Consider the following 21,061-nt stretch of genomic DNA (forward strand, 5'->3'; position numbering starts at 1 on the left):
GCAAGTAAAGATGGACTAGTATGTTCCTTGGTTTGTTTTTTTAACAAGATCCTAAGGTAGATACAGTCGAAGAGAGTCATTCAGTCCACTCGACTTCAACCATCCACAACACACATCTAAGTGTTTCTTAATGATTCCACTACCCTACCCCGGGGGTCTCGTAGATATCCCTTGAATTCCTTAGCGTTTCTGCTGTATTTCAAATAACATTAATGTGTTTCCTTATTTCTATATTTATTATATAGGGGAAGGTGTATGAACACATCCCAGTCATTACATTCAGCTGATGAACGCTTGGCTTACAGTGAGAGACAATGACAAGATAAATAAAGGCTGTGTAATCGGCACTAGTAAGGTGCAATAAATTTACTAGTGAGGGTGACTAGGTAACTCATGGGTGAAGGGATTGAGGATGAGTTACAGCCAGTCCAACGAGTGGAGATATTTATCATGTTTCATTGCTGCCCATGGCCTGCTCTATTTATAATATGTTTATATCCACTCTGTGCCAATGATCCACAAACAACAAATGAAATGAATAATGATTATAGACAGGATAAATCTAATTGATCTCTTCTGAGCCAGTTAAAAAATGTTTTTAACTGCAGAAAATTAAATTTTAGTAATTTTGTCATTTTTGTTTTGGCACAAGAAAGTCAGCTAATAGTTATTTTTGTTTAATCAAATTCTATTATAAAACACAAGAAATCTTAAAATAAAGTAATACTGTAGAGAATAAAGTATATTAGTGCTTGTGGGGGGTTTTTTCAGTGTTTACCCAGTCGTTGTCTCTTTGCTTTCTTTAGGTCGTCAGCTGCTTTGTCCTTGGTACAAGGAAGGTTATCATTAGGGACCCAAAGGAACTGATGGCATTTCTCAGATAATGTACAAAAAAATGAGTACACTGCCAAGTGAGAGAATAATAAGTGTATCCTTAAACAGTCTATTTCCACTCGGTGCTAAACTGGCTGACGGAAGACCCTGGATTCATTCAGGCTTTTGTCCTTCCAAGGATGGATTGAGTACCACATCTTAGGACGAGAGAGAACGGGAGATTGCAGAGACTATGTGCAGTGCTTGCCTTGCTGCTTTCACAAACCCCTGGCAGTGATCAGCACGGCCTCATTGGTACTGTTCGGTGGTAATGAGAAGTTTCTCTGTTTTGGCAATACAGAGCTCTTGGGGGAAGCACCAAAGTCCTGTGCCATTGAGTGGTAGGATTTGGGGGGATACCAATGCTTTCCTGGACAGTGAGGTGCCAAAATCAATTATGCCATTAGGAGGATGCTTTGAGTGGAGGCCAGGATGCAGACCACTCACCCCCAAAGGAGGAAGGGAGACAGAAAGGGCATTGCCTTTTGAAATTCCAGGTGTCTGTATAGAAGGAATGGCAGTGTGGAGGAGGTATCAAGGCAACAGGCACTGTGGCACGAGTCAGTGTCTTCAGGAGTGGAGCTCGAAAGATGTGGGCAGAGGAAATGTAAATTTTGAAAACAATGAACAAATTTGCATTTATATAGTATCTTTCACATCCTCACACTGTGCCAAGCAACTTTACAAGAGATAAATGATCAGTTAATCTGTGAGTGATGTTCATTGACAGAAAACCGTTGGCCAGAACACCTCCGCTGCTCTTGGAACAGTGCCATCGGGTCTTTTACATCCATCTGTGCAGGCAAATGGGTCGCAGGTTAATGTCTCAGTCAAAAGACAGCACCTCTGACAATGCAGCACTGCATTGAAGTGTCAACTTAGAATATGTGGCCAAGGGCTGGTATAGGTCTTGAATCCATGATCTTCCTCCTTGTTTAAGAGTAGCACAACTGAGCCAAGGAAAACAATTAAGGCTTAATAGTTTTTTACAAAAACTTAATGGTCCTTTTGTCAGACTATGGTGATGTGCCTGCAAAAAAAAAAAATTCTTTGAATGAAGCTTGCTGAGTACTTTCTGTGAGTGGCTTGTCAGAAAGATCACAGTGTCTCACTTTAAAAATATTAAACAAAATGTAAAAATGAGAGAATCCCACAGAACGATATTTTGCTTGAATCCTAATCTTGCAGCTATGTGGCCAAAGTGAATACCCTTTCCAGCAGCCTAATTACAGAATAAAATGATTCAGTACATTAGGCAGGCAGCAGAGCAGTGATGCCCTGTCCGCTTTAGGGAAATCCAGGGAGTGTGAGTGGTGCTGGATATATAACATTATATAGAGGGAGGCACGAATGGAGACTCATCCAACTTTTAGTAAAGGGCACATCCATTACCAAAGACCAAGATTCTTTCTCTGAGCAAGAACTCAAAAAGGTCAGTACTCTTGACTCCAATCCAAAAGACTCAAATGATGTAGCTGTGCCTACAGATTACAGTAACACTACTTTGGTAATAAGGCACAATCTTTGTTCTACTCCTACCAAGGAGTCAAACTACTTCGAGGACTGTACCACTTCATCCAAAATGAGGACAACACTGCATTTGGGCCCAAAACACTGTAGTGCTGAATATAGATGCTCACCTGCAGTTTTACACAAGGCGAGTTCTTTTAGTTGTAAAAAAGGCAGATTAGAAGTCTGACACTTCACTGGAAGAACTAACTATTTAACTGGGGGAGGGGGGGGGTTGTGGGCAATGTGGGTACAGTAACAGACAAACATATTTTGCTTGTATAAGATTACTTTGATATCCCAAAAAAAAAATTCAGTTGGGTTGATTTACTCCTTGTGACAAGCAAAGACATTCAGCACATGACAATTTGTTTCCTGGGTAACGAATGGGACAGTATCCTTGTACATTAGTTTGTTACTTCTGTATTGTCCTAAAAATTGCAAATGTAATTGTTAGATTCACAAAAATTACTTTCTTTTTTAAAGACCATTTGCTCAGTTGAGGTTATGTTATTGTGAAACAAAAATCAGTGTTTCATTTCAACTTAGTGCAGCATCACCTTGTGTTGATTATAATATTTACACTGGTTGCAGAATTGCACAGGGGTGGGGAAAGAGAATGCCAGGATTGCTAGAGCTTTCAGTGCAAACAAACAATGTAATGTATTAAAATCCTTGCTCTTATTTGAAGGCCATTGAAATAGCCTCAAAAGAAAATGCTATGACAGTAACACAACAGCAGTAATTAAAGTCACCATTGGGCTACATTAGTGCCCAGATATTTTAGGAGTAAGGAAACACCTCCTGTATATAGCACACCAGTCTCAATCCCATATTGACAGTGGTACAAATGTCAGTCAATTCATGAGACAAAGAGAGCAGCAGGCTAGTGATTTCACTTCATGCAGGATGGCCATTTGAAACAGGTTTAGGGAAGCAAGACAAGTGTTAACACAGGTTTATAGCCCTTGAGCTATTTGTTTTTCTTTCAGCTTCGGTTCCATTATCCTCCTCCAATTAATAACTTCACTCCTCCTCCCCCCCCAAACTTGGATTTGGTCAACAAATACCAAGACAGGTCTGATCATACCACCTGCATGCTGATTGCAGAAGAATACAGGACACATCCACCTTTCCAACTGGTTAGTTCATTATTGCAATTTCCTGTTATCTCTGCCCTTGTAAGGGCCAAGCTACAAACACCTTCCCAAAAACATTGACAATGGGTTCTTCCACCATTGTAGAAATGCTGGGCTGTGATCTGCCACATGGAGTATGCACAGATACTCAACATTAGATTCCCAAAGCTTCAAATTCTGCTCTTGCTTGAACCACACAGGATAATGCCAGGTAGTCATCAGCAATCCTTATCAATCCAAAAACTATTGGAGCACCTCAATTTTAATTAGTTCCCATTCTCAATTAGGAGATCAATCTTTAACTGGCAGCACTTATTGAAGTGCATGGCTGGTTTGAAACTGAGCAAGACCAGGTACAGCACATTGAATAAAAGGCAGCTGCTAACTAGGTTATTAATTCTATGTAGGAAGCATTTTCTGTATCAATTTCTCAGTTGATTTAAAATCCAAGTGCCAATTTTTTCCCCTCACCATGTCATCTCAATCTTCAGTGTGTAGAAGCTGATGTCCATTCTGTACCACCCATCAGCTCATGTGGTAAGGGCACTAATCACCAATGTGCCAGTTTATAGCAAGTTGAAATACCACAGGTGCTTAGTGAAAGTTAAGGAATTTCCCTCCCCTTACTGCATTTTATGTTCCAGATGTGAATACCATCAAGTCTGGCTGGAGATATTTCAGTAAAAAGACATCACTCCAGATCAGCAGTTCCAATATTAACAAAATGTTCATTAGAAATTGTATGAGGAGTTAGTGCACAAGGTGAAATACAGATGTTCATTTTTAAAGCCTGGTCCTATACATATTATCCATGTCTCTAAAATGGATGTAAGCCATTACACTAAAACCTCACTACCTTCCCCATGTTCCTTTAAATAGGACTTCAGCAGAGCATTTGCTCAAAATCAAGTGTGGAACCAACAAAGTGAAATTTCTCCAGCAATTTAAATACCGGCAGGAAATCCAGTTTTAGAGATTGTACCAACTGAGGAAACTGCACCCCCTAGTGTTTAAACTTTACCAATGGGCATGAGAAAAATAAAGTTTCAGTATGCCACAAGAAAAATCTACCTCCCAATTTTGCCCAGCTGAAAGTCATGTAGTTATTACATGACCTACTTTACCAAGTATGTAAAGATGCAAAACTTTCTAACAAAAGTTGAAATCAAATCATGCAAGACACTGAATTGCTTAGTCTTGGTTAAAATAGGCAGACAGTCATGTTAATAGTTTTGACTCCCACTCCAGCAATATGCCACCTTTCAAAGATGTTAAATACCCAATTTCAGGGATTTAGTGCCACATTTCAAAAGGCAATGTACCCCTGTTGGCAAGTCATCATTGATCAGTTGATTCACCTTTGGCAGAGACCATTTGGTTATAAGCCAAAAAGTTTAAATTAAGAAATCTGCCCTTCCCATTTAGTATGGGACAAAAAGGCAAAGATTCATTTACAAGAGTTTAATTTCATTTTCAGCAGTTATTGCAGCACCAGGGCTGCATAAATTCAAACAACAAAGTTACTTGATTTATAAACCTTTAATACTGTATTTTGGATCCCAAAACTTATGTTGAACAGAACTCAAGACTTGCGCTTGCACATTTGTTTACAGTTCCAGCATAGAACTAGTCCAGCGATCAAGGCCAATGCAAGGGATGTCACAACTGCTGCAAGTAGGATGGCATCAACTATATTTTCTATAAACAGAGAGGGAAAGTTGTGAGATACGTATACCAATGGTTACATGCAATGAATCTATCCTCCCCATTCAACCTTAAAAATTCCCACTCTACCCCTAAAAAGTTCCACGTAGTTTACCAATATCATTCACACCTCAAGGCTACATTAGATCAGATTCATAGCCAGATGCCTCAAAATACAATCAGTTCTCCTTCAAAATTGAGGGATTTCCCAACGGTTAACACATCCAGCCATGGTGCTGATCGGTTCACTTCACAAATCTCGTAGTCAGGTGACCAGATTCAGACCAGCAACTCTACGAAAGACAACGGAAATGTTCTTGTAGCTCACGCTCTTCAATGTGAAGCCAAATATCCTGATAAGGAACTGTCACTGACTCATGATCCTATAGTAAAGGCATTAAAGCTAGTAGAGCACTGCAAATTTACAGCATAATCCAGTACAATTCATTTGACTGATCCAAGTTAAAAAGAATGTCCCTTGACTACAGCTGAGGCAGATGCAGCACAGCAGATTACCAAGCTTTGCCTTCAACCTGGGCTCTTGCCTGTGATGTTCTTTTGGTACCCATGTGCCTATTGTCCAAAGGGTTGGGTGCAATTTAACCCTGTTTATAAATGAGCATGAAGTACAATTAACAATTGCCCTAGTGCCAAAAATTAGTTTGTACCTTTTGCAATGGCCGATAGCAGGAGTTAATGTTCAATGTTTCTACATTTGTTGGTGAACTTCAACAATTTGGGCACTGCAGTGATGATGCACAAAGCCCATTGGCACACTAGACATCCAATAAAGGTGTCGCAAGGGAAAGGAGCTGCACGAAAGTACTGCCCAGAGGCAGGAAATGCTGCAGTGGAATATAGCAACTTCCCCAGATAAGCCAATTAAATGGTTAGGGTATTTTACAAAATGCACAGGACCAGGCAAGTATTCCATTTGAAATGGCGATATCAATTATGATGTTTGCTGGACCTGTGCAATCAATTTTGCAAGTTCATACAAAGTGCCCTTCAAAAAAGTTCATTACCTGCCAGTTCAGGCTTCACATTACAATTACTCAGGGTTAAGATGCCAACATATTGTTAGGAATAAGCATGCAATACACTTCATACCATTTGCCTGGGAGGACTCTGCAACACTATTTTCCTCAGCAAGAGTGAAAATTATGGGGCTCTTCAGTGTTACCAGTCCTTGCTGTAGGGACTCAGTTGAAGTGTCAAAGTCTGAACTTCTGGCTATTCCTGGTAAAGGAGAAAGTGTTAATGATTTTATCCATCTTGGGCAATCTACAAGCACTAAAGTTCCACTTCAATTTCAAAACAGGCTGAAATTTTCAATTAAGCCTTTCCTGAAGGAAATAGTCTGAAAATTTTAAGCAGATGGTTTTCTAGAGCAACTAGCAAGACTCAGCACCCTGCTATTGAATTTTTACCATACAACACTGTTCAAAGATTCCTGCATACAGCACAATGCAGTTTCATGGAGCTCAAATTGCATCGTAGTCAGAGTCAGGACAGCTAATAAGATTGTACTAAAATCTGATTCTCAAATAATGTAGATGTGAAACTAGTTGAAGTGGAAGAGTTGAAGCCAAGATTAGTCAGCCTTCAAATACTGTGAAAGTCTGAGGTGCTTCTTACTTTTGCCAGTGTCACAAGTTGTGGCACACTTCTCCATTTCAGACAGAAGGCACACAGTTGCACTACAATGGAAGTAGACCTGCAGGAGAGAGCACAGTTATTCTTGAGCACCAACTCAGTAAGGAAGATTTTAATACAATTATATTTAAAAACCTAACCTCGCCATTCAAAATTGCTTGAACTTCCCGGCCCCAAAATGCAAAGGTCTTCACTTCAAACCGTTTGTGATGCGTTGGAAACGGCAAGCTGGAAGTTGCCTCGACCGCATGCAACTGGGTCAAGTAATTATCACCATAATATGGGCACCTGGAGGACAAAACAGACTTGGTTGTGATGGTGTTCTTGATTCTCAAGGTGAAATAGAAAATGTCAAATAGAGAATGCTTACTTGCCATCCAGTTCAGCTCCTGTGAAAATCATTGTTACTACTTTAGGATTGCTTAAAACTCCATAACTAGTTATACTATGGTGAAACCAGAATGTTGGGGGAAAAATAAAAGACTCCTTTAACACCCAACCTAGTTCACAACCAATGAAGTGTAGTCTCTGGTTGTTTCCCCTATTAATCAATTCACAGCACCCTGAAAAGCAGTAAAGGACACCATCCTTCACTAAGTGGTGTTGCTGGAGGGATAATGTTTGCCAGGACACCAGAACTCTTGCTCTTTGAAAGGTACCAAGAAATCTTCCACATCCGCCCAAGAGGATGGATGAGCCTCAGTTTATTATTTCAGCAGAAAGACCACCAAGTGCAGCATTTTAGTTCTGCACTGAAGGATCAGCCTAGATCACATGCTTATGTTTTGGTTAAGTGGTCATGCTCTTGCCTCCAGGTTCAAGCTCCACTCCCAATACGAAACTGGTGTTGGAGAAGGGAAACTGGATCTTAGCCTATTACATACTCAGCTTCAAGTTAATAACACTTGTCTTGCATGACTATAGCAGCCCTTGAAAGAAAGGGGCAATTAAAGGCCAAGAAAATCAAACTAAGTTTCAATGCAGCAGTCACTTTCAAGCCATGAACCCAGATACAAAACCAAGCACTGCATTATCTATTGGGAAGTAAACTCTGCCCTGGCCATAATCATAAGGTGAAGGAGTTTCTATGTTGCTAGTCTCAGACTGCTAGACAAAGCTCACTGAGCAAATGTTTTGTTTCCTCTTTCCTGCCCCAACACAAGGATTCACACAGGACATTTGCTTTCTATCTTGTGATGGTTACTCATCCAATAAGCAAAATGAATCACCCATGTCACCAAAGAATGGGGGCAAATTCAGGGTCACAATATTCCAATTACACATCACAAAAGGAACCATGCAGTTGATCATATAATTAGACTAGTTGACTGGGATAATGATTTACTGGAATTAACATGCACTTCTGTTCACATATTGGGTTGTCATAAACTGGACAAGTTCAACTAACTTTAGTGCACCTGGTTGAGTGCTTTTGTATCATGCAAGAATTTAAACAGCCACGGTCAAATCTAGTCTAAGGAACTTCCCATCTCATGTTAACTCAAACAGCATATTTTGCTCAAGCCCTCAAGGATGGAGGCATTTTAAGAGAAAAGGGAAATTGGAAGTATACTTGCCCATTCACAAGAATGCTCCATTGTTTGCCATGATGAGGATCAGATGTTTGGGTTGCCCAACAGTCATTCAGGACCAGTGCAATATTAGCATCCACTCTGTGGAGAAGATGTACTTCTACATACACTGGCTCCCTAAGAAATTTCACTATCGGGTAGTCTTCATCAGCAAACCAAGTACTGTATGACTCCTCTGTGGAAATAAACTAGATCAGCAACAAAGTGTACAGGCCTAGTATTCTTCAGACTAAGTTAAGCCTTCATTACCTTTTGCAATCCTCATTTCCATTTTGAGGACACCATCCTTCACTACAAAAGGCAGGGGCGAAGGAGTGTTCACCACCAGCATCAAAGGAATGTTCCTACTGCCAGTTAAGTGGCATATCACATGCAGCCTATGAGAGCAACAACATTAAAGCATAATGCTTAAAGAATCATACAGAATATTTCAATAATGCCACAGTGCAAAACTACCAAAAATGGATGAGCTGAAAGGAAGTGCCAATCAACGAGGTGCATCAGGCCTCCCAAGCTTTTAATTCTAGTTATGAAACCTGACAAGAATCAAGGTTGATATTTTGGGGCAGGGGTATGGAAGAGAAGAAGGAGAACAAAAAAAGTGTAGCTCTTCTTCAATAGGGCCAGGTTTAACGCCCTTCCCATTTCATTATTGTCTCCATTACCACACAAGAAATGGACAAGCTCTTTGAGCACCCAATTAAGGAAGGGCTTATGACTACTTCAGCAATGTGACAAAGTACATCAGTTAGAACTTTAATGTGGTGGGGTGGTGGTAGATACATTTGTTGGCTGACATGACCCTTGGGGTTAAGAACTTGTGGCACTAGCCTGATGGAATAGTTGCCATTATTGCATTGTAGTCCCATGTTCAAGTAATTAACACATGGTGTTAGGGAGCAGGACCAGGTCGTGAAAGTATGGCTTCTGATGCCAAGTGGGCAGCCAGTCTTTGAGCTTCCTTCTGGGGGGGGGGGTCCTAAAGTTTAAGGCTTGAAGTTTACCATAGGTTCTTTCTCTTTGTATTTTTGCCTCGAGTTGCATTACTGTCAATGGTGTACAAAGCCATGCCATCTTATGTATAGTAATCACATGATGGGTCTGGTCTCCAACCCTTCAGATAAGCTCCCATGACCTCACCAACTTCCACAGTGCAATTTTTAAATCCTTTCCCATTCGAACCCAAGTACAAGTTAGAAAGCTTGGTTTTGGTCTATTGAAATAGTAGCCACTATTACCCAGTTCAGTATTCACAAGCTTACCTGAAAGTACTGTCTCTGGTTATAGAGCCACGAGGTCCATTTCGGATTCTCCTTTTTGCTATGATATCTACTGTGTAAGTGATGTTTTGTCCATCAATCTATATAAAAAAGGGTTTTGATGAGACACTTGCTCCTCTCCTTCCCCCACCACCAAGCAAAACCACTTACCATTTGCATGGACCCACATGAATTCAAAGGAAAGCTGAAGACAATAAATTCAGATGTCCTGGCTACAGGGATGCATTCAGAACTTGCGTTATTCACCAAGTAAACAGAGCCAAGATTCAGTGGGGGCACTGTTGCAACCCTGGGGACTACAATGGTAAATAGCCCATTGTTTGTGCAGTCAATATAAGCTGGGGGAAAAGTCATATGCAATTAGCAAAGTGTTCCATGTAACAAGGAAGGAAACAGTATCAGACTAGATCAGTGGAACATTAAAACCTCAAATTTACACTAAATTAATATCAAATTTCAACAGGCCTCAAGCTTTCTGCATGCACTTCAGCCCCAGTTAAAGTGATGCCATGGACCCATGCCAACAGAACTTGTTCACCTCAAGTGACATTGAGGTTAAACATCAGCCATGATCTTCCTGAATGGCAGATCAGGCTTGAGGGGTCATATGGCCCACTTCTACTTATGTTCAGTGGCAAATTCTGAACAAGGCCTGCATGTGCACTAGACTAAGGGCTGAAGTCTGAACCTGAGAAATTAGCAAAGCTCCCATTCATAGCCATTTTCTGGAGAACTAAATAAAACCCAACCTGTTTTTCCATAAAAGCAAGGGGTCTGCACATTGACTGGATCATAGCAGCATCCTTTAGCACCACATGCCAGCTCACCAAGTGTAGCATTTCCACAGTCCACATGGTCCTTGGCATCAATATCACAAATCATATCTACAAGGAGGTAAAAGGTTACAATGAATACCAAGTGGTGAATTGCAGTTTAAAAAATTAAGTCAACACAAAACACTAGTGTTTATTCCAATTACTCTTGCTTCAGACATACTTTAGAAATCTACTGCCCATTAAAAATGTGAGGTTAATTCAAAGGTCTAATTCTAGGTCAATGATTCCTATTCAATTTTGCGACATTGATCATTACGTAGCTGCCAGCTCTGGATCAAGTTTGGAATCTCCCATCTGGTACAAAGTTATGAAGTGTGGACAAACACCATAGGTAATTTACCTCTACTTCAGGGATAAAATCATGTGAAACACAAATTAGGATGGATATCTGGATTACCCAAACTGAATGTGAAATCAAATGCAAACACTCGTTCTACATTAATTTCCACTTACTACACTGGATAAACATCTTCGAGAATTTGCTTATCCACCTGCACTTCGAGACGACAAGTCTCAAGGTCTGTCAGACTAGAGCCTGCATGGGAGAAATCACTCACTACACCAGGAAGTCCCAGGGTGCTTTATTTTGAAAGCATGGGAGAAAGACTTTTTGCCACAATCCAACTCTTCCCAGGAGAGATTTAAAGAGTTATATTATCTGGATCACTAAAGACTGCATTTCAAATCTAATCCTGCCCTATCAACTTTTACCAAGACAAGTTGACCACGCGCTTTACACTCCAAGCCTCATGAAGGCCAACCTCACTGGCAAACTGACTTCAGGTGCACACAGGCATACTATACCTCCATTAATCTTCACATCCACTGGGGTGACTCCCGGTGTCGCATTAACTGGCTTCACGTCCACTGGGGTGACTCCCGGTGTCGCATTAACTGGCTTCACGTCCACTGGGGTGGCTCCTGGTGTCGCATTAACTGGCTTCACGTCCACTGGGGTGGCTCCTGGTGTCGCATTAACTGGCTTCACAAATGGAGTGACTCCTGGTGTCGCATTAACTGGCTTCACATCCACTGGGGTGGCTCCCGGTGTCGCATTAACTGGCTTCACAAATGGAGTGAGTCCTGGTGTCGCACTCACTGGCTTCACATCCACTGGGGTGACTCCCGGTGTCGCATTAACTGGCTTCACGTCCACTGGGATGACTCCCGGTGTCGCATTAACTGGCTTCACGTCCACTGGGATGACTCCCGGTGTCGCATTAACTGGCTTCACGTCCACTGGGGTGGCTCCTGGTGTCGCATTAACTGGCTTCACAAATGGAGTGACTCCTGGTGTCGCATTAACTGGCTTCACATCCACTGGGGTGACTCCTGGTGTCGCATTAACTGGCTTCACGTCCACTGGGATGACTCCTGGTGTCGCATTAACTGGCTTCACGTCCACTGGGGTGGCTCCCGGTGTCGCATTAACTGGCTTCACAAATGGAGTGAGTCCTGGTGTCGCATTCACTGGCTTCACATCCACTGGGGTGACTCCTGGTGTCGCATTAACTGGCTTCACGTCCACTGGGATGACTCCTGGTGTCGCATTAACTGGCTTCACGTCCACTGGGGTGGCTCCTGGTGTCGCATTAACTGGCTTCACGTCCACTGGGGTGGCTCCTGGTGTCGCATTAACTGGCTTCACAAATGGAGTGACTCCTGGTGTCGCATTAACTGGCTTCACATCCACTGGGGTGGCTCCCGGTGTCGCATTAACTGGCTTCACAAATGGAGTGAGTCCTGGTGTCGCATTCACTGGCTTCACATCCACTGGGGTGACTCCCGGTGTCGCATTAACTGGCTTCACGTCCACTGGGATGACTCCCGGTGTCGCATTAACTGGCTTCACGTCCACTGGGATGACTCCTGGTGTCGCATCAACTGGCTTCACATCCACTGGGGTGACTCCTGGTGTCGCATTAACTGGCTTCACATCCACTGGGGTGGCTCCTGGTGTCGCATTAACTGGCTTCACATCCACTGGGGTGGCTCCTGGTGTCGCATTAACTGGCTTCACATCCAGTGGGGTGGCTCCTGGTGTCGCATTAACTGGCTTCACATCCAGTGGGGTGACTCCTGATGTCGCATTAACTGGCTTCACATCCAGTGGGGTGGCTCCTGGTGTCGCATTAACTGGCTTCACATCCACTGGGGTGACTCCTGATGTCGCATTAACTGGCTTCACATCCACTGGGGTGGCTCCTGGTGTCGCATTAACTGGCTTCACATCCAATGGAGTGACTCCTGGTGTCGCATTAACTGGCTTCACATCCACTGGGGTGGCTCCCGGTGTCGCATTAACTGGCTTCACAAATGGAGTGACTCCTGGTGTCGCATTCACTGGCTTCACAAATGGAGTGACTCCTGGTGTCGCATTCACTGGCTTCACATCCACTGGGGTGGCTCCCGGTGTCGCATTAACTGGCTTCACATCCACTGGGGTGACTCCTGGTGTCGCATTCACTGGCTTCACATCCACTGGGATGGATCCTACTGTTATCCAGGTTGGAACTGTAGTTTAAACAGATGGTTACAAAGGAGCAAGAGTAGAAACTGTGCTTATAAAGCAGCAATTACAATTAACATTTCCACATAATCTTAATCTATGCTTTCCCCCCCACCACCAATGATTGCATTCCTGAACAAGTTGGAGTTATGAGCCAAACTGTGCAATATTTTAACATTGCAGCACAGCAAGGCGTCTATTTTTGGGAGGGTTTCTTGGCAGAGCAAAGGAGTGGCAGCATTGAAACAGATCAAGACTGCCCAACGCACTTCATATTTAGTGGGTTAATTTTATAGTCACTATGTGCAACTTGGAATGCCAATTTGAATACAGCAAGTTCAAACAGCAGAGTGACCAAATATTTGATGACTGTTGGCCAGAGCATCTGATGAACTGGACGCCCTTCAGGCCACAGGGTCTCAACCCCTCATTTAATGTCACCCGACAGTGCAGCGCTATTGGTGCTGACAGTCAGCACATATTACATGCTGGGGCCCATAGTGGTGGGGAGAAAAATAAATCAGATTTGCTGCTTTTTTTTAAAATAAAAAATAACAGTCCATATTGAACTGGACTCATGATTGAAGATTGTTTGAAATGTCAGCACAAAGACTTCCCACTGCAGGGCAGCAGACAAGTCATCATGCATTGGAGATAAACACTTTTTGCAACAAAAGGTGACCAAGACTTACCGATCACTGAAGGAACCAATGGAGGCAGCAACGATGGCAGGGTACAGTTTACAGGAATGCGCTCTATAACTATTATCCTTCTGGATGCATCGATTCCATCAATCCTCAACTCCATGCTTACTGTTTTATTCTAGAGGGGGAGGGGAACAGCATTAACATCCAATAAATTGATAGAAAGCAATCTTAATACAAACAGTCCTGCAAAGTGATCAACTACTAATCAAGCAGAAGCATATTTCTATCCAGCACCAATCCATGCAAGGTCATAGTCAAATGACTATTAGAAATATTGACTAAAACAGATGCACTTACCATTAAATGAACATAGCATCCATTGTATGGAGTACTGAAAAGCAGTGACCCATCTGCCTGTGGAATGGTTCTATATTTACAACTGCTGGGCAATGAACGGAAGTCTCTTGGTATACCATAGTCATCTGTTTAACCAGAAACATGCTCATTAAGCAAACATCTGAATACAATTGTAAGTTCAGAAGCAAGTGCTTCAGTCAAGACATGTTCATCTCAGTTTAGATATTACTAGCACAGAATTAGCTATCTCGTAGAAATGGCTACAAGAGCAAGATAAAGCAGCCCATTTCCCAACTTGGATTGTGAGCTCACATCACTTATGAACCAATTATACATGGAACTGCCTGGGAGAGTGTACTTCACCATTATCCATTTATCCTTGTGCCATAAATAGTTCAGACTGCCCACTGACTTCAGTCAATAGAAACAATATTTCAAGCTAAAGACTTATTGCAGAACAGGCTTATACAAAAAGCAATACTGCCCTTAAAGGAAGCACAACCAAAATTGAATTAAAGTCCAAATTCAACAGAACAAAAAAAAAGGGAACTTATAAAACTAAAAATCTGTGTGTATCAGACACTTCACTGCAGTGCTCACTGGTTACAGAAGGGCTCAAGCATACCAGGGGACCACCACATGCTCCCTCTCCAGGGCCATCAGAGCAAGGACAAAAACATGACAGGCAGAGAAACCCCTCTTCTAGCTCGGCTTATGCTGGACCAGTGAGTCCTTATTATCTTGGATAGATGGACATAGTTACTCTCGTGACACTTCAGCCAAGGGAACTATAGACATGAAATGTCAATTAGCCTATTCTATCCTTGCACAAGTTGACTGGCATGTCTCTATACCAGCAACCACATTTCAAAAGCAATCTATTCACAAGTGCTTTGGCACATCCTGACAACACAATAAAGCACTGTATAAAAGTGAGTTTGTCCTTCAAAGAAGCTCGACAGAGAGAACGGTCAGATTAAAGACCAGACAAGAAATGCTCACACCCACATCACTCCAGAATTACCAATGCTAATTATAGCTGGTTTCAGCACCACAGCTAATTACCATTTCCAATGGCTGACATTCTGTGACACCTAATGAGGTCCTTCAGAGGATCCAGATTGGTTAGCGATACCTCAAGAGCTTCTGGGACATGGAATCGCCTAGCCAGAAGACTTTTTTGGATATTGTGAAAAAAAAAGGTGATATATCAATCCAAGTTATTTTCCTTCCTACGGGCTAACAATTCATAACCAGAAAAAAATCCACAGGAAGGTGAACAATTATGATCAACAAGTTGGATTGAGGCTTTTGAACAGTAGGAAAGCAGGAGTGTGGGGCCAAAACAGTTAAAGGCTTTGCCAGCAGAGGGAGGAAGAACTAAAGAGCGAGGAAGAATTGCTGGAACGAGAAATACCACTGGCAGGTACGATTACTATAGGAACCGCCTTTGGAAAGATTCTGGAAGTAGAGACTGTTTACAAGAGCTTCCATGTTAATTTACTACCAGGGAAAGGAGTGGACACGACTTTTTCCTCCGAGTAATCATCGTCAGATAAAAGCTTTCCTGATTCAGATTTAACATCCTCGTTCAAAGGGATGGAAACGAGCAGAGTTGAAGGGAAAGAGGATTGAAGTTGAGCACTAGGAGCAAAAGGGACCTCCAGCAGAATTAGATACAATGAGAAATAATAAGGGAAGTTTAAAGCATCGACGGTTCATAACTTACCCACGACTGAAAGCCGAATGGACATCCCCTGAAACGAGTCATTACGAATTCGCACCATGACGCCCAACGGCGTGCAAGCAATCTCCTCGGGATAGTCGAAATATTGGACCGATACATGTCTCCGAAATCGGGGGGATGAGGGTGAGTCCAGCGCCCTAACCCTGAAACAGCTGCCCCAGAGAAACAAAAAGATCACCGAGAGCTCCATCTCGAAGTGCTGCTTTCCTCACAGTGAGCGCCTGAGTGCTTTTCAAGAGAAATTCTCTGCCCTGTGAACCATGTTACAATTGCAAATTAAACCTCCCTGCATTCGATTGGGTGCGGTTAACTAGCGAGCCAACTAAAAATACACTTAATGCCATTTGTTTGCAATGGATCATTAACTAATCCGCAGGGAAATGCTTATGCTTATTTGATGCTCCCTGGTTTTCCTGTTAAACTGATTCCCAATATATTGTGATGATTTATCTATAAACAGCCCGGAGTCAATGGAAGTGATTGACTGATGGGCAGGTCGTTATAGCAATGATTGACAAGTAGGTCCTTGCACTTCATCTTTTTGCACCTTGCGGTTGGAATTTGGATTGAAAACCATCCGAGCTGATAGGATCAGGGCCTCTTCTTTCAGACAATCAATGCAAGTTTGTTTTTTTGACATTGACATCTGTGTTGAAACTTTATCTAAATCATAATCCTTTCATCCATATGTTCTTCTATATGTATCACTAATACATTTGGGCAGTAGGCATTCAGGAGGTTTTCATTGAATCATATGTTATTATAACATCTGGAAATTATTGACCTGAAACAAAATTCAATATCCAGCTTCTAATAAAACAATAACGAATGATCCTGCAGATTCTGTACTGAAATAAGATGCCTCCAGCAGATTAATTGCCTCCTGCTTTAATCAGCTCAAGCCCTTATTCCAGTATTCGATCCCGAGGATTGCTATTTTATGACTATTTTTGGCAGATGTGAAAATGAAGACCATTAGAGGTTTTTTTTCTGCTCAGAGAGCTCTGCTCTGACCTCCACTCACTTGAATATTTGGATATTGTTTTGGTCACAGCTCCAGTCCAACAGACACTTCCACAATTATTTCAAGAACACGGGGCTTGAAATGACACAATCAGATCTTTTTTCTATCATTTTTTCGTTAGTTCAATCTGCTTGTTCAATGACTGTGATTAATGATGCTTGGTTTTTTTTGTGTTTTTAGGCCCCCCTTTTATAAGAAGGGGGGGTTAGGGTGTGTTTATGTGCAACCAAAGAAAACTAAAACCAAGTGTCAAATTAAAATGTTATTATCCTTGTCCAGGATGCACTCCAGCCCCTGCGGTGCCCACCGGTCGCGGAAAGCCTCAAGCCTTCCGGTAGACACCGCGTGCTCCATCTCCAGGGCGACCAGGGCGCGGAGCATTCCACGGAAGAGAGACAGACGGTCTGAGCGACCGCCCCCACGGGCCACGACCAACCTGGGCCTGTAGATGGCCAACTTAGCCAGGCCCAGGAGCAGACCCACGAGGAGGTTCTCCGACTTGCCCCACCCCTTTCTGCACCGGGTGACCAAAGATAAGGAACAATATTGTGTATGTAAAAGAGGGAAAATGGCAGCTTGTTAGAATCATAGCCCTGTTGAACCCAGCTTGGTGATATGCTAACAGCTCATGGTATGAAGCAGAGGCTGTGGAGATGGGAAGAACGGATTGATTTGTTTTGTGAAATGTCACATTTCAATTTTCGGTCAGAAGATTGCAAGTAAAGATGGACTAGTATGTTCCTTGGTTTGTTTTTTTAACAAGATCCTAAGGTAGATACAGTCGAAGCGAGTCATTCAGTCCACTCGACTTCAACCATCCACAACACACATCTAAGTGTTTCTTAATGATTCCACTACCCTACCCCGGGGTCTCGTAGATAGCCCTTGAATTCCTTAGCGTTTCAAATAACATTAATGTGTTTCCTTATTTCTATATTTATTATATAGGGGAAGGTGTATGAACACATCCCAGTCATTACATTCAGCTGATGAACGCTTGGCTTACAGTGAGAGACAATGACAAGATAAATAAAGGCTGTGTAATCGGCACTAGTAAGGTGCAATAAATTTACTAGTGAGGGTGACTAGGTAACTCATGGGTGAAGGGATTGAGGATGAGTTACAGTCAGCCCAACGAGTGGAGATATTTATCACGTTTCATTGCTGCCCATGGCCTGCTCTATTTATAATATGTTTATATCCACTCTGTGCCAATGATCCACAAACAACAAATGAAATGAATAATGATTATAGACAGGATAAATCTAATTGATCTCTTCTGAGCCACTTGGCAGTGTGCACTTTTTTTTGTACATTATCTGAGAAATGCCATCAGTTCCTTTGGGTCCCGAATGATAACCTTCCTTGTACCAAGGACAGAGCAGCTGACGACCGAAAGAAAGCAAAGAGACAACGACTGGGTAAACACTGAAAAAAACCCACAAGCACTAATTTACTTTCTTCTGTACAGTATTACTTTATTTTAAGAATTCTTGTGTTTTATAATAGAATTTGATTAAACAAAAATAACTGTTAGCTGACTTTCTTGTGCCAAAACAAAAATGACAAAATTACTAAAATTTAATTTTCTGCAGTTAAATGTTTAATTTACTACTTCGAGGACTGTACCACTTCATCCAAAATGAGGACAACACTGCATTTGGGCCTAAAACACTGTAGTGCTAAATATAGATGCTCACCTGCAGTTTTACACAAGGCGAGTTCTTTTAGTTGTAAAAAAGGCAGATTAGAAGTCTGACACTTCTCTGGAAGAACTAATTATTTAACTGGGGGAGGGGGGTTGTGGGCAATGAGGACACAGTAACAGAAACATATTTTGCTTGTATAAGGTTACTGTGATGCCTAAAAAAAAAAATTTAGTTGGGTTGATTTACTCCTTGTGACAAGCAAAGACATTCAGCACATGACAATTTGTTTCCTGGGTAACGAATGGGACAGTATCCTTGTACATTAGTTTGTTACTTCTGTATTGTCCTAAAACTTGCAAATGTAATTGTTAGATTCACAAAAATTACTTTCTTTTTTAAAGACCATCTTGCTCAGTTGAGGTCATGTTATTGTGAAACAAAAATCAGTGTTTCATTTCAACTTAGTGCAGCATCACCTTGTGTTGATTATAATATTTACACTGGTTGCAGAATTGCACAGGGGTGGGGAAAGAGAATGCCAGGATTGCTAGAGATTTCAGTGCAAACAATGTAATGTATTAAAATCCTTGCTCTTATTCTAAGGCCATTGAAATAGCCTCAAAAGAAAATGCTATGACAGTAACAACAGCAGTAATTAAAGTCACCACTGGGCTACATTAGTGCCCAGATATTTTAGGAGTAAGGAAACACCTCCTGTATATAGCACACCAGTCTCAATCCCATATTGACAGTGGTACAAATGTCAATCAATTCATGAGACAAGGAGAGCAGCAGGCTAGTGATTTCACTTAGTGCAGGATGGCCACTTGAAACAGGTTTAGGGAAGCAAAACAAGTGTTAACACAGGTTTTTAGCCCTTGAGCTATTGGTTTTTCTTTCAGCTTCTGTTCCATTATCCTCCAATTAATAACTTCACTCCTCCTCCCCCCCAAACTTGGATTTGGTCAACAAATACCAAGACAGGTCTGATCATACCACCTGCATGCTGATTGCAGAAGAATACAAGACACATCCACCTTTCCAACTGGTTAGTTCATTATTGCAATTTCCTGTTATCTCTGCCCTTCTTGTAAGGGCCAAGCTACAAACACCTTCCCAAAAACATTGACAATGGGTTCTTCCACCATTGTAGAAATGCTGGGCTGTGATCTGCCACATGGAGTATGCACAGATACTCAACATTAGATTCCCAAAGCTTCAAATTCTGCTCTTGCTTGAACCACACAGGATAATGCCAGGTAGTCATCAGCAATCCTTATCAATCCAAAAACTATTGGAGCACCTCAATTTTAATCAGTTCCCATTCTCAATTAGGAGATCAATCATTAACTGGCAGCACTTATTGAAGTGCATGGCTGGTTTGAAACTGAGCAAGACCAGGTACAGCACATGGAATAAAAGGCAGCTGCTAACTAGGTTATTAATTCTATGTAGGAAGCATTTTCTGTATCAATTTCTCAGTTGATTTAAAATCCAAGTGCTAATTTTTTCCCCTCACCATGTCATCTCAATCTTCAGTGTGTAGAAGCTGATGTCCATTCTGTACCACCCATCAGCTCATGTGGTAAGGGCACTAATCACCAATGTGCCAGTTTATAGCAAGTTGAAATACCACAGGTGCTTAGTGAAAGTTAAGGAATTTCCCTCCCCTTACTGCATTTTATGTTCCAGATGTGAATACCATCAAGTCTGGCTGGAGATATTTCAGTAAAAAGACATCACTCCAGATCAGCAGTTCCAATATTAACAAAATGTTCATTAGAAATTGTATGAGGAGTTAGTGCACAAGGTGAAATACAGATGTTCATTTTTAAAGCCTGGTCCTATACATATTATCCATGTCTCTAAAATGGATGTAAGCCATTACACGAAAACCTCACTACCTTCCCCATGTTCCTTTAAATAGAAGGACTTCAGCAGAGCATTTGCTCAAAATCAAGTGTGGAACCAACAAAGTGAAATTTCTCCAGCAATTTAAATACCAGCAGGAAATCCAGTTTTGGAGATTTGTACCAACTGAGGAAATTACACCCCCTAGTGTTTAAGCTTTACCAATGGGCATGAGAAAAATAAAGTTTCAGTATGCCACAAGAAAAATCTACCTCCCAATTTTGCCCAGCTGAAAGTCATGTAGTTAGTACATGACCTACTTTACCAAGTATGTAAAGATGCAAAACTTTCTAACAAAAGTTGAAATCAAATCATGCAAGACACTAAATTGCTTAGTCTTGGTTAAAATAGGCAGACAGTCATGTTAATAGTTTTGACTCCCACTCCAGCAATATGCCAACTTTCAAAGATGTTAAATACCCAATTTCAGGGATTTAGTGCCACATTTCAAAAGGCAATGTACCCCTGTTGGCAAGTCATCATTGATCAGTTGATTCACCTTTGGCAGAGACCATTTGGTTATAAGCCAAAAAGTTTAAATTAAGAAATCTGCCCTTCCCATTGAGTATGGGACAAAAAGGCAAAGATTCATTTACAAGAGTTTAATTTCATTTTCAGCAGTTATTGC

General features: G+C 41.7%; 1 protein-coding gene across 1 annotated transcript; it reads right to left on the reverse strand.

Annotated features, from left to right (window-relative positions):
- Positions 1-5,045: 5,045 nt before the first annotated feature.
- Positions 5,046-16,125, reverse strand: LOC137299226 (uncharacterized). Its single transcript, XM_067967890.1, has 13 exons — positions 15,832-16,125; positions 14,103-14,227; positions 13,791-13,920; positions 11,394-13,103; positions 10,503-10,637; positions 9,904-10,091; positions 9,736-9,833; positions 8,723-8,850; positions 8,459-8,648; positions 7,022-7,169; positions 6,864-6,942; positions 6,336-6,464; positions 5,046-5,219 (listed from the first exon to the last, which is right to left on the reverse strand). Exons 1-13 carry the CDS (start codon positions 16,037-16,039, stop codon positions 5,104-5,106), a joined length of 3,384 nt encoding a protein of 1,127 aa, XP_067823991.1. The 5' UTR covers positions 16,040-16,125; the 3' UTR covers positions 5,046-5,103.
- Between the last annotated feature and the right edge of the window lie 4,936 nt (positions 16,126-21,061).

Source organism: Heptranchias perlo, chromosome 28, assembly GCF_035084215.1.
Source record: "Heptranchias perlo isolate sHepPer1 chromosome 28, sHepPer1.hap1, whole genome shotgun sequence".
NCBI lineage: Eukaryota > Metazoa > Chordata > Chondrichthyes > Hexanchiformes > Hexanchidae > Heptranchias > Heptranchias perlo.